This window comes from Drosophila eugracilis, unplaced genomic scaffold (assembly GCF_018153835.1).
Source record: "Drosophila eugracilis isolate 14026-0451.02 unplaced genomic scaffold, ASM1815383v1 contig_1038, whole genome shotgun sequence".
Lineage (NCBI taxonomy): Eukaryota > Metazoa > Arthropoda > Insecta > Diptera > Drosophilidae > Drosophila > Drosophila eugracilis.
This window is the reverse complement of record NW_024571807.1, coordinates 169,002-183,320: the sequence shown is the minus strand read 5'-3', so window position 1 is coordinate 183,320 and position 14,319 is coordinate 169,002. Positions and strand designations below refer to the sequence as shown.

The window sequence follows — 14,319 nt, the reverse complement described above, 5'->3', positions numbered from 1 at the left end:
AAATTAAGAGGATCATCACTCGACGGCGGCAGGACCGAAACTGGTATTTGCTCTTAACAACCGACTGATATGACAGCATTCCATGTTTGCTTGGCGTTGCCGCGTTGTTTGTTGCAATTGCAAACTCTGATTACTCAATGTCATCATCCTCGTCGACTCCGACTTGGTCCCATGCCAGTCTTATGGTCTTTTCCAAATGGCAGCCCAAGAGTACACTTTCAGAAGCAGGAAGCATTCTGTGTTCCTCTAAGTTTCAATGTCAGTTTAATTACTTTATGCAATCCGACTGCAAGACGACAGCAGACCAGGGATCGCGGATCCCTGGATCACATCGGGCCATTGACCAAAGGCTGTCTAATGAACTTAGCACGCCCGTTGCATCTCCTGCCAGGAATGATCTCCTCACAGCCTGTTTAACTGCTAGTCTCTCTAGTCTGGTAAGTGTAAATCTAATTCTTAGCTCCACTCAGATTAAGATTTTTCCAACTCTCTAGCAAATCGTATTTCTATTTTGGCAAACCTCTTTTTTTCAGTAGGCGTTCTAGCCATCGGATTTGACCGCTTTAAAAGCAATCAAATATGCGTGACTCGATGTGATTAAGCCGAATGATTGCCTAAAATGATGCTGACATAATTCTCGTTGGCTGCTTAAAGCAGGGTCGTCTTCTTGGGTTTCCTGTTCGTCTATAAATGCTAACCATAATCGTCAGAATAAGACTTGTTCCATGTGGCATTTTAAAAGGCGGTGATCTGGTCATTAAAACCACACACTCGCACGAATGCAGAATAAGGGAAATGTTTAGAACCCTCCTATGTCTCATTTTTTCTATGCTTTTGATTTGAAAGAAACTTTGAACTTAATTTCTGTTTCGCCTGATGGATTTCATATTTCCTGTCTGAAAGAAAATTAACTATAATTCAGCGTTAATTTAAATAATGATTAACTTTTCGTTAGCCAATCAAAGTGCAGCTCTGCTCCAATTAAAACTAATTATCAATCAGACTATTGCAAAAATCAACACAAAAGGCAAAACCTAATCTATATATGAGCAGTCGTGTCTGGTCTGGTTGGCGTCTATCTAATAAATTGTGTAATTGTTGGACTAATTAGCATTTGCTGCATTTGTTGCATTTGTTGTTTGTTGCTGCTTTTAAAGCTGAATTTGAATTATGACATTCGTGCCATATAGAAGAGATAAAATTTACGAGCGGACATGACTTTCATGCTCCACTGCCAGGCAATGATGATTAGCAGCTCGAATAAATAATAATAAACTAACCCAGAGCCAAAAGTGTCTACAACTAAGTCCGGCTAAAAGTTGAACTTGAACTCGAGCAAAAAAATAAAGATAAACATAACTACATAGGTAGTAATAAAGAAAACCAAAAATTAGTTAACAATTTGTTACGCAATTATGCGCCATGCGACCAAGTAGTATGCTTTAAGATCAAGGTCAGGCCCGCAAGTGATGTCAGGCGAATCCGGATCCGGGCCACTGGTAAATCAGAAAATCCAAAGCCATGGGTGGCTTTCTTTGGCGGAGCCGCCCCTCATTTGTGCGTAAATGTGGCAACACACGCGCGTATAATTAGGCGTGTTAATGCCGACGCTTAAAGCCATTTTCATGCCTTATCAGCGCCAGCTTCGACATGAGAATTAATTGCTGCCATTTTGATATGCAAAAAGTGCAAAGTACCTGGCAAAAAAATTGCACTACAAAGAGATTTAAAATAAGGAGCCACAGCAATGGATCGTGGCGTATGTGTTCTGTCCAAAAATAAAAACAGGCAAGGACACGGCTTACTTTAAAGTATAAAAGTGCGGTTACCCTTGTAATCGTCATTTTAACATACCAATGGAATGTATTTTTAAAAATAAAGTGAAAATTATAGGATCTGTGCCCTAATATGTTGCATTAGAATTTTAAGTTAAGTCAACTTCAATCCATCACTCACACCTTAGTTACCTTTGTAGTCTCCGACTTTAAGATATAAATTATTTTACTCAAAAGTATTAATTTCATTCTTCCTAAAATCCTAATACCCACCTTAAAGGGTATTAAGAAAAACGGAACGTAAAACTGGCAACGCTTATCAACTGACGTTGATCTCCAACTGGTGCGTCGCCCGGCCCAAGTCGGCAGATTGAAGTTGGTGTCGGTTTTTGGCTTTGGTTTCGGCTTGGAAGCGGGACAAGGAGATGGTGATGGAGATGGAGCTGTAGTTGGAGCCGCAAATGGAGATGGAGGCAGTGCCGTTCGGGGCTTTTGAGGACAGCCGGCATTAAGCGCCGACAACGCTACCGCCTCGAACCCCAAAACCTGAAGAACTGGGGAGCTGCTCTGAGCTGAGACTGTGACGGCGTTGCTACGTGGGCACAATCTATTTTATCCGTTTTAATGATCTGCCCCAGTTAGCGAAACGAAAGGGAGCAGCCGCCTTTGGTGAACGTGCCTGGTTAAGCTGGATCGGACCGAGAAACACCAGCCGATCCAACTTACGGGTATTGCTGTGTTTGCGCCTTCTTGTTGTCTTTTGGTGCTGGCCAAGTGGAAATAAATTTTAGCACTCAGACCGAGAGGTTCATTCCATTTTTATTGCAAGACAAATGCATTAGAAGGATCGATAGCTACAGGCCCACTCTCTGCGTGTGTACGAGTATGTTTCATTTTTCAATAGACATTGCATAACTGGACTTTTGCGATGCGTTAACGAAGCCATCGCCATCGCCATCGAACGCGTTTGAGTTATGAACATGAAATAATGCGCCACAGAGTCTAAAACAGGTGTTGCCACTACAAACCACCGTTAGATGCATAAAAAAGGAGGGAAAAGTGGCCAAATGCGAAACAGGAAAACAGGTAGATCTACCAAACACTCACACACTTAGACAACACGCAAAATGTGTCTCTGAGCCGGCGACGAGTGGGTTTGTCAGGCCAAGAGCAGTGTGATTTGTTGCTAAGTTTATTGGGTGAACTTGATGCTGAAACTGGATTTACATAACGCCGGCGGACACCTCTATTCCCATGGAAAAGCTGGGCGTTACAGGATGGCTGCAAGACTTTCCTGATCAAGGCGGAAATTTACTTCAGAGAAGATTTAAGAACCAAATTAACATACTACATATAATGGCAACTTTTATATGGATAGACGTTCCATATATTGATTTTAAGACTACAAATCCTCATAAAACTAATCGACGACAAAAAATAATCGACGAATTTTGACTCTTTGACGATCGACAACCCACATAAAGTGCACATTTTAATAGGCAAACAATTTAAAAAGTATAATAAACCAACTAAGATATTCCAGGCCATTAAAGAAACACATGCTAATGCAATCTGATACTCAATCTTTATCATATGTAGAATTATGCAATCAGCTACTGGTACTGCTTACATTTAATTGTGTGTTTAAGTGTATTCTCTTTGGGAACCGGAGTGCGTGCCCCTGATGAAGATTCAACTAGTCCACGCACATGTGCAGATGGCAAGTAAAACTTTCTCAGCGCATTTAAAACTAATTCAGATGATTACAGACAATTGGAGGTTCCAGTTCGGGTTCGGGTTCGAGTTCTGGGTCTCGAGAAGGGCCCTGTCCCCAATGCAACAAGGCGGGCGCAATCATGCCATCGTGAATAATATGAGAGAAATGTTCTATAGAAAAGAATTAGATAATGCGACTGAAATGCGATGCCGGCGTTACACGTCGCTGCTCAGAATTTATGCATGCCTGCCGCTGGATGGGATTTTAGGTTTCTTTTTTTTTGTATTTTCCTATTGGGACTCTAGGCTCCTCCACATCAGTCGTCACATGTAATCTAGAATCTTGGCAACTTCTTCATACTTAGCGGGGTAATGTCAGAGTGTCTGTGAAATTTGCGCTCGTTATCGCATTGCATCGAATGCAGGTGGGGCGTGGCAAAGGCTCCTCCCTTCTCTCTGGTCATACCCAGCTATGGGGAGTGTTGAAAGTTCTGGCGTGTCCATGTACGGGGTCAGATTACATGACACTGATTCCCCGTCTAACAGACAGCCACGATGTGTGTTGCATGGCGCGAAAGCATTGCCACAAATGCTGCGGCTTTTTATTGTTCGGTTTCCCCCGATACATTCGCATCATTATCACCGCCATCATCATCATCATCATCTCCTATTGAGACTGAACTACTTGCGTTGGTTTCAAAAAGAATTACTGGAAGGGAAAAGAAAGATATAACCTCATCCGTATACTTGCCTAGTTATTATTGCTGCTCTCTAGCCGTTGTTCTTGTTTTCGATTCGTTCTTCTTTGTTTTTTTTTTGATGCCATAATGTGTTTTTATTACGTAACATTAGCCGCAGTCCAATTACAGCAGCCGGTTTCTCACTGTCATATACTCATATGATGGGGAAACAGGTGCGCCAGTACCCGAAGAGTTCTATCATCTGGCTTTTTGGGCCCCTGCTGTGCAGCACTTAGGCTAACGAGCAAATGGAACCAACCCCAGGATTAAAACTGTAGCAGATCGCCGGAAACTGATTGAGATATTTCAGAATTCGTTTGGCAAGAAATCCAGAAAGATTCAGATAGCTTCAGCTCTCCACAACCTGGGATTAGATTTGCCGCCCGTGGCTTTTAATCCGCTCTAGCCTTGCCACAGAGCACTCAAGTGTAATAGCTACACGGTCATTATTATTACCTCGCAGATAAGTATTACTCTATTCTTACTGAGAAAGCTTTCATATTATTGTCTGGCGCGTCTTTTGTTATATTTTCAGCTTTAAAGGCTGGGCACTCGAGACGTCTTTTTGCTGGGAATGGCACAAACCGTTAGGCCAAACTACAAAAAGGCTTTAGTCTGGGCTAAAAAGAGACGTTGACGGAAGTACAAAACAGCAAACAACAATCATCTGTACGATGCTTGGTTGGCTGGTCAGTCATTATGCTAACTAATACAATGAAACTAAGACGGAGGCTGTGTAATAAGGTTACACAGAAGAAAAACAATTCACTCAACCTAACTTTATATTATAGTTCAGTATTAAGAAAGAGGAATAACCAACCATCTCATATAATCAATCAACCATAATAAAAACTGTCTTTAGTGAAGGGATCTACACGTTGAACAATAATAATCCGTTGGAAATGATATTTACAACTTGTATCTATTAACTAGTAAAATATTCACATCTAAAGTTTTGCTCTCTGTGCACAACTTACCTTCACAATGGAAGCCATTGCCGCGATAGCCCGGAAAGCAGGTACACGTGAAGCTGCCCAGTGTGTTTGTGCAATGGGCGAACACGTCGCACGGCCGCTGTTTGCATTCGTTCTCATCTGGTGGTAGAAATTGTAGAGTTAGAGAGTTGGGTGGGGGGATTTTAACGGTTATGTAAGTTAAGACCAGGCTAGACACAATCAGACTCACCTTTGTCCACGCAATTGCAGCCGCCGTAGCCGTCATTGCAATGGCAGACGCCGTTCAAACACGCGCCATGTGTGCACTGGGTGCCATCCTTATCACAGTCATCTGTGGATGAAAAATAAAAACACGATCCGGGGTTAGGTAAACCCATTAAGCTTTCAAGGTGATTCTTGGCAAAGATACTCACTTGTGCATTTGAGCTCTTTGCTCAACTCATCGGCACCCAGAAAACAATCTTGGGTACCGTCGCATAGTTTCGATAAGTTGAATAGCTGCAAATATTCGGTGGACTCGTTGACTTGGCAGCCAAAGTAGCCATTCTCGAGGTTCAGATAAAAGACCTCGCCGCGAAACCGACTATTCGCCCTTAAGTTCGTCTTAAATGGTTGCGGTTGTTGTGAATATTGTGAATGTACCTGCAAGCGAATAACACAAATGAATTAGTTAATTGCACGCAATAAAATGAGGAAGTTGTAGGCAATCACTATTAACCCTTTGTAAGCCACAGACTTATATATTTGATAGGTGATATACAACTTTCGCATTTAAGGAAATATCTAATAAAGATGTTCTAAACTTTTTATGATATCATCCCCTGACCATATTTATATATAAAGGCAAAATGCGAACAAAGAAGCTCTAAATTTTATATTCTAATTTCCAAAAACTTGTTTATAATATACAAAATTATACTGTAACGAAAGAGAAGTCACTTCTTCTGCTGCTTTTTATTCATATTCCCAATCCAAACCTCTCCCTTGCTCAAACAAAGGGTTAAATCTTTTCCTAATGCCAACCTTCGCTGCAACCTCATTTCGTAGATGATAGTATTTAGGGTTCCCCAGCTGGTTTCGCTAAACTAATTTAGATTCAAATTAGATACAGCAAGCTTAGCAGGCGTAGCACCGGCAGCGCTTCTTCAGATTTCTCAACCCAATGTGGTCCATATGGGCACGACCCGATCGTACAGGTACGAGTATATATACATGAAGATATACACCAACCAGCCCATTCTCCACTATAATGTGTTGTTTCGCCGCCACTTAATTGTTACACTTGGCTGATTTTACTTTTAGCTAAACAAAAGTTGTTCGCCGCTTGCCATATTTTCTTGGCCAAAACTCTGGCGACTGGCTGGCAGCTCGAGTGTTTTTGTGTTTCTGTTGCCAGCATTAGATAGCTGGCTGGGAAACAAGTTTGTCACTTAAGACCTTTTTGTGCTCCAGCAGAAATGAATTAAAACTAGTTTCTATACATGTACATTTTGTCGCATTGCCGTTGTTATACATATGCGAGATTGTACTTCTATTTTTGTAGCCTGTTCAATTTGACTTCCTACGCTCAAATATAGTTATTAAGTGGTTAGATCAGATTTGGTAACAACTTAAATATTTGTTAAGCAAGATAAAGGTGAATTGGTTGGGATTTCTTCAATAAATAACAGAATCGAATGCCTCTAGTACGTGAATGTTTCTTTTAATGATTACCATTGAGCAACCAAATTTTATGATTTACTTTTAAAGTTGACTAGTTTACTGCTTCGACCGTAAGTTATGATTATTTTAATGACTTTTTCGTAAACATTTTTAAGGTTTGTATTGATTTATAGAACACAATTGGCAGGTTATTGAAGCCTTTCTAACAATAAATATTTATACTACTTATATGGGTTTGTTATTTTTCACTGTTTCGTAGTTCCTTTCTAGATTTTCCTATAAATACTAAAATAATTTTCTTTTCATGCCATTAAGTTAGTGCAGAGTTCAGTGTCTCAATTAAATAGAAGCCTCTTTGTTGCTTTAGTGCTGCAAGAATCCCAGCAAATTTTTTTTTCCCAGTTTCCTCATTTAAGGCCAATTTTCTTTGCTTTTGTTGTGGGCGCCTAATGAGCCCAGGGAGCCCATAAAAAAGGCAACTTAAATTGCTCTTCGACCCCGCCACAGAAGGTGTGAACATGAGGCACTGGCTGTCAAGTTCAAGTTTAGCCGCGAATTGTTTTAGGCAGATTCTTATCGAGAGGAAGACGCGGAGTTGAGCTCCCCATGTAGAACTCTATGTGGCTTTGGGTTTTTCAATTGCTTTGTGCCCACTTCACTTCACGCCATGCAACGCTAACGGCCTTGCTAAACAATAGATTCCGCCGACTCTGCGACTTTTATCAATTGACAGGCGGCACAATGAGCAGCACATGCACTCAACTGAGGCAGCAATACTCGTACGTACTATGGTGCAACAATTAAAGGCGTGCGAGCAAAGATGTGCGAAGCTGATGTGGATGCTGATGCTATTGATGCTACTGATGCCTCCTCTAAACTGAAAATGACGACGACGATGATGAGGATGATGATGATGCGGCTGCTGAAAGCTGGAAGCTCCCATGACATTGAGCGGCGTGCCAGCGACTACAATGCGCAATTTTTCGTTGCCAAGCTTGTTAACAGGCGCAATGACAACGGCAGACAGATGACGACGTTGCACATCAACGCTCAAGTGCACATCCGTTATAACTGTCAATGGGCATTAACTCTGGTTTATTTTGCAAAAAAGTCTAAATTACTCCTGGTTCCTTGTCTTCGAGAATAAATATTTTTCACCGTAGTCTTCCTACTATTTCTTTAAAAGTATTTCGAATTTTATTAGCAGACTCTGGCAAAATTTTAAGTATATTCAAACATTTACTTATAAAACACCTCTCCCTTAACTGTGATTAATCATTATTGTTTTAAAACAATATTGTTCTAAAAAAAAACACACTGTTTACTGAGATGCTTAACCTCATTTTTTGCAAATAAGGTGTGGCCATACTCTCGCATATGGTAGAAATTTATGAACCTAACTTCAATTCATTTGCAAATATTGTCTTCAAATAAACAAAAAATCCGTCAACCGGCAAGTTCGTTGCCTGAGTCTTTTATTAAAAAAGAATATTCTCCAAATTCACAATTAATTATGATCCCATCTAGCTAATCAAATGAAATATGACTGCCACGCATAAATCAAGTTTCAAAGCACAAAGGAAAGCAAATCCATACAAGAATCTCGACATGGAGCTAAGACCAATGACAGAGTGTCGCTAAAGAAAACCACAAGCGGGAGAGAGAGGAGTCAATGAACTTGGCTTTCGGCTTAGAGAATTCTCTTGGCCAATTTCTCAAAGCCCCTTGGAGTTCCCTCATTCACACCGGACACCCTAAACCCCGCCGTCTCTTCCTCGACGACTGCATAAATCGATGACTATCAAAGCGTTTTTACAGCTAATGCGGCTATTTTTATTCATTACGTTTTCTTGGCTTTCTTCCATCGATTGGCTCGATTTGGTTTGGTTGGGTTCCTCGGCCGACTGGCCGTTGACCGTGGTGATTCTGCTCTTCCGCCGGCCCTATCATTACTAGTCACTCTTCCTAGCCTGGATTTTGTTTTTTTCTTTCTTCTGTTTAGTTTGAAATTCTTCTCCAACTGCCAAATTATTTGCCCAGCATCATCGTTTCCTCTTGCTTTCCTGCAGATTTCACAGCTAGTTGTTAGTTTTAATAAATATATTCTACCTATGCCCGAGTCATTTTGCAGTAATTTCTTTTTATGGCTCATTTGCATGAGAGCCGACCAGATACCGTTAGGTCATCAAAAGGTTCCATCGTTATAATTTGTTCCCTCTCCCTCTCCTTCGCTTTCGGATTCTGTATTATTTCTTTAGAAGCAAACATTTGTTAATCATTGGAGTTCTTTCACTTCTGAGATCTCTTTTGGTTTATTTGTACAGAAATTTGTTTCATAATGAGGTGGCAGCTCGTAAATTTAATCATATTTCTCTTCTTTTCAGCGACGGGGCGTGAAAGGTTCTTTGGAGAACCATAAATTAATTATGACCTCTGCGCTAACTGCCGCTGGCAGCCTCTGATCTAATCCCATCGATATTCAGGTTTAACCCCCGTCAACTTAACACTAATTAGCTTAATAATGTACAAAGTTTATGGGTTACTTACTGCACTCGAGAGTAGTAGCACTATCCACGTGACTAGTGGCAAAAATATTTTCATTTTTGCTGCAAAGAGAACAAAAGAGAGAAAATCGCACATTAAAAAACCATTGAAAAATCAATTAAAAGCATGTTAAGTAACAAAAAAATAAATACAATTAAGGCCACCCGAGAATAAGCACTTATGGGCAAAGGCGCTTTTCGGCTCAGGCCGAAAAACAAATAAAAATAATTAACTTAAAAATGTTGAGCACGCACAAACAAAACACAATTGGCCTGGTCATCTCGAACAGGTGCCAAAAAATAACAAAACAAAAAATGAGAGACAAAAGACAAATGCGAAGACGGGTAAATGACACTTGAAATTTATGCGCAAACATGAGTCTTGAGTCCCAGGCTTATCGCTTCCTTTGCCTTTCCCTGAAAACTTATCCAACAACGGGACCGGCATAAAAAATAGTAATGCCCGAACACCTTTGGCAAAACAGAAAATTTTTAATGCCCGCAATATTCATTGTTCGCTACCTGTTGGCGATTTTCTCACGCATTCGTTTTCCACTTTCAGTTTTTAGTTTTCAGTCGGCGACTGATTTTCATTAGACTTTGGGAAAAAACGAAAAACGGGCATGGACTGTGTGTTAATTGGGTAGAATTACTGAAAACTGTTTTCCCCTGACGACGGGGTTATTTTGGGATAACGCAATAATTTTTGTGTGAAGTCCGATAGCATCTTTATATGGTAGGTGGGCGCTGTCAAGATTATGACATAAGACAGCTGGAGACGGAAGTGTCTGGAAAGAAGGCGTTAGCCTGTTTCAGGTGACAAATATAGCTGTATAACTTCTTTTAATATAATATCCAAAAGGTAATAATAATATTAAATTAAAGAGACTTCGCCATAATTTCGAATATTTCTAGAAACATCATACCATTCAATCTATCAAAGTTCCACTGTAGCCAAAAACGGGCGTGAACAAACAACTTTCTTAGCCCGGCGTGAATGTTTTAACGTGTATAAAATATTTGCCATTATCTATCTACGAGTGGAAACTGGAAAACAGTGCCTTAGGTTGGCCATAAAACCTTCAACGGGCTAAAGGTAAAAAAAAAAGAAGGCAAAGGATTGGGTTACCCTTTTGGACCACGATTTATCTATTTCGGTTTATCAGCTAATAAACGCTTAAATAAAATACACACTCTGAGCCAAATTACATGCGCTTTGCAGTTTGCACAAGGAAGCCGTTGTCTTGAAGTCAGGTTCTTGTTGTTCCCGTGGAATCGCGTCTTGTTTGCTGACTTGGCCATAAAGGGAATTGAGACCCGGGATCCGGGCCGAAAGATTTGCTCAGTTCTAACGACATTTGAAGCTCGGCAGCCGGGCGTCTTCTAATCTTGTTTTGGCCGTTTCCAGATCCAAGTCCGCGGCCTCTGGCGATTTGTGTTTGCCCATGTTCATGATCACTTAATTAAAGTTGGGCCCCCAGTTTCCTAGTCAGCCTTATGTTTATTGTGGTGGGCTGCGGAAAATACTGTGTTCTGTGATGCTCGATAAATTTATGTGGCCGCGAAATGAGCGTAATTTGGTGGGTTTGGGTTTAGATTAACTGCCCGGGATGCGGAGTGTTGGGGATTTCCTGGGCAGCTCCCTTTGGCTGACAAGCTGATATATGTGCGTGATAAATGTGGCAAATGCGGTTTCTTGTTTTTATACCGATTGCAAATCACGAAATGCAATGCGGCTGCAAAAGCCAAAGAAACGCATCTCTTAATCTCTGGCACGTATTTCAAATTTCCAAATTATCGGGAGCTACGGAAAATCGAAGGCTCTCTTTATCTAAGATGCTCTTAATGGCTTTCTTTGTGCTTTTAATTGTAATTGTCGGTATTTTTAACCGTTTCCGCGCTCTTAATTGAACAGTGATGGTAACTGGTCGATAACTTAATAAGAAGTCCGATAACACCATAACTGCAACTACTCCAAACGGAAAACGCAAAAGCTTTTATTAAAAATGTTGGTATATTTGCAGCTTCTAAAGGAATTTATTTTAAAGTCATAATTCTTATTACTTAATGTCCTCTCCCTTCTATAAATAAAGAGCTCTACCTAACTCAAGCTAACGGCACCATTGAAATCTACGCATGAATGTCAGTAGATTTTATCAAAACATTTATACAATGTCAAACAATTTTTGAATGAAGGCCAAACAACCGCCGGTCACTTGAGTTTTTCAAAACTTGAAAGACCGAAAAATTCGTTGAATCTCTTGATCTGCGAAACGAGAAACTGACTTTATCCTCTTGCCCCGATCTCCGCTGTTGCTATCCCACTCTGTTGCGGACTCTGTCAACGCTATCAACGTCACTGCCTGTCTTGCCATCTCTTTCCTGCACTGGGGGGATGATCTCATCTGGTTTTAACCTGTCTAGCCACTAAATCAAAGTCAAAGAAGCGAGTGACACATTTTTGCCCGATCGTCCGAAAAAAAATCCGATCTACACGAAAACACACTGACGTAGATTTAATGATGGCATCTTTATTAAATATAAATGCTGATAGCTTGAGAAATGGGATTCTCACAAAGCAAACATTTTGTGCATCGCATCAGCTAAACAGTGTTGATGTAGAGGGGGTTAGTGTGAACACACCCAAAAACATTGCGACCGGATGCTGAAGCGTCATCGATGCAATCGGCAATCGACAGTCGACAGTAGTTGGATTTTTTCATGTTTACTTTTGTATTTTATGTGTGATTTTACTTTGCATGTGAGCAGCAATTGGACTTTGATTGATTTCCAAATTGCAGGCGGCGCCCCAATTTTAGATGTATGTAAATTTTAATTTTTCTGGTATGTTTTTTGTCATAAATCTCGCATAAATCGATTTAACCTGCCCCTGGCCACGCCCACCTGCTGGTGGGCTCATCAATTAATTATACTTTTTCAATGTCAAAATGTCGCCGCAAAAAAGGTGCGTTGCCTGCTTAACCCTTTTTTTAAACTGACTGCATAAATCTTGAGGCGCCGCAAAATGGAACTTGTGAGTTGGGTTTCTGATCCTGCGGCTTAGGGTTTTTTCTAATTGCAGGCTTTCCATCGCTTCGATGTGAAGGTCACTGACAGCATTAAATGCACAGAGAAAAATAAGTGTAATTGGTTGAGTATAGTTTTCGTAAGTTACAAATCTTGTAACATTCAAAGAATTTGTACATATAAGAAATATCTTTTGCTCAGTGTATACACACATGTATAATTTCGCGCCTGGCAGACAATGCCGCCGGCCTGTCTCCAACAACAAGCTGTGGGCATGAGGCGAAGGGCGGGGCTGGGACGAGCCGAAGTCACTTATTCACCTGCCCGCATGCCACCAAACTGCAGCATCAGCAACCAGTTCGCATGAAAATGCATAATCAATCACCAGCGACAACAGAAACCAGAACATGTTGAGCATTCAAAGCAGAAGATTAAATACTCTAGATAAAGGAGCTATGTATCGATCTTCAATGCCTTTTGTACTTAGGAATAAAAAAAAAAAAACTAACTAACTTCAGTTTTCCAGGCACGAACAGCCGATTTATCGTTTACAGACAGCTATTTATTTATATGAAGATTAATCCTGACAAGCTGTGAGATTAAAAGTTTTTTTAAGAAGGTCTACTTTTAACTCTCCTATCTTAGAAGAAATTAATAGCACATTTTCTTTCATGAAGTGCATTTAACTATGACTCGTCATAAAGCATTTAGTTAGGGTATTTCCATTCCAGCACCGATTGACCATATCATTGTGCATCTTCATCTGACATTTCGCACGACTCGAATGTCAAGGTGTGATTGCTCGGAATATAGCTGGCGATATTCGCCGTACTTCACCGACTTCATTCGAGGCAACTCCACTTGTTAACAATATTCGTGTAAAGTTGCCGCTCATTAAAAACTCATAAATCAGGGCGGCAGGGAGGTGGGTTTCGGTGGCAGAAGTAATTGCCGTTGCTGGTCCAGTGTCAAAATAAAGGAACTCGTCAGCGGAAATGATCGACCACCAGGTGATGGTAGAGATGGTGGTGGTGGTGGGGAATACAGAAAATACAGCTAGATAGATGCCAGTAGTTTCCGCATATTGGAAGTCTCGAAGTCTCGGATGGGCCTTTGATTAATGATAAATGCGCTCTGTGCATCCGCCGCTATGACATTTATCCAGCGCCGCCTGAGAACGAACCCGCTATAGAAACAGAAACAGAAGTCGGTGGCCAAAGCCGAGGTCTCCAGTTAAAGCCATTAAACCCCGCTGGAGCTGCTTGGGCGCACAATTTAAAGCAGAAACTAACGCAGTTAGACAACAAACCACTTTCAAGAGCTAGCTGGCAAACAGGGAAAACGGCTTTCAACTCGTTTCGCTGGCCGCTCTGTTGCAGTTGCAAGCACAGAGAGAAATAAAGGGTTTTATTAAACTAATCAAACGGATTTACACATCTGTTATGATTATTTTTATAAAATGTTAAAAACACTTTATTCAAAAATCTATAAGTAAGCCGATTTTGGCCAGTTACATTTTGTAACAAATTAAAGTTAAAAATAAATATTTTCTTCAATGTACTGCCGTTAAAGCTGCTGCTGCCGTGGGTGCAGCCGTTGCATGTTGCATGCAGCCAGTACGTTCAACTTTTGCAGTTAACAGTTAGATTTTGAAATAGCCAACAGCACTGGCATCGGCATCGGCATCGGCTCTCTGGTTTTCCAGTTTTCTGGCCACGGCCTGAGAACCCGGCGATCAAGATGCGCAACTCCACGACGGAAGGAAATTGCAGTCCAAGTCGTTGGATTGCGCACATCAAATAAATACTGGTACTTGGCAATTTTTGTGTTAAAACAAAATTAAAGCAATGCCAGCGATGCTGCGGTGTAACATTAACCCAAATACATAATTCCCGCCACA

At 40.9% G+C, this 14,319-nt stretch overlaps 1 protein-coding gene across 2 annotated transcripts in view; it reads right to left on the bottom strand.

The window, feature by feature from the left end:
* Positions 1 to 14,319, bottom strand: part of LOC121529716 (neurogenic locus notch homolog protein 1-like) — a 47,571-nt gene that overhangs the window by 17,626 nt on the left and 15,626 nt on the right. For both annotated transcript variants that reach the window (XM_041817672.1, XM_041817685.1), the window contains 4 exons: positions 9,397 to 9,455; positions 5,601 to 5,829; positions 5,417 to 5,518; positions 5,209 to 5,325 (listed from right to left, as the gene is read on the bottom strand). In XM_041817672.1, coding sequence (XP_041673606.1) covers positions 5,209 to 5,325; positions 5,417 to 5,518; positions 5,601 to 5,829; positions 9,397 to 9,450 — 502 coding nt within the window. In that variant the 5' untranslated portion in view covers positions 9,451 to 9,455. The remainder of the gene's footprint in view (positions 1 to 5,208; positions 5,326 to 5,416; positions 5,519 to 5,600; positions 5,830 to 9,396; positions 9,456 to 14,319) is intronic.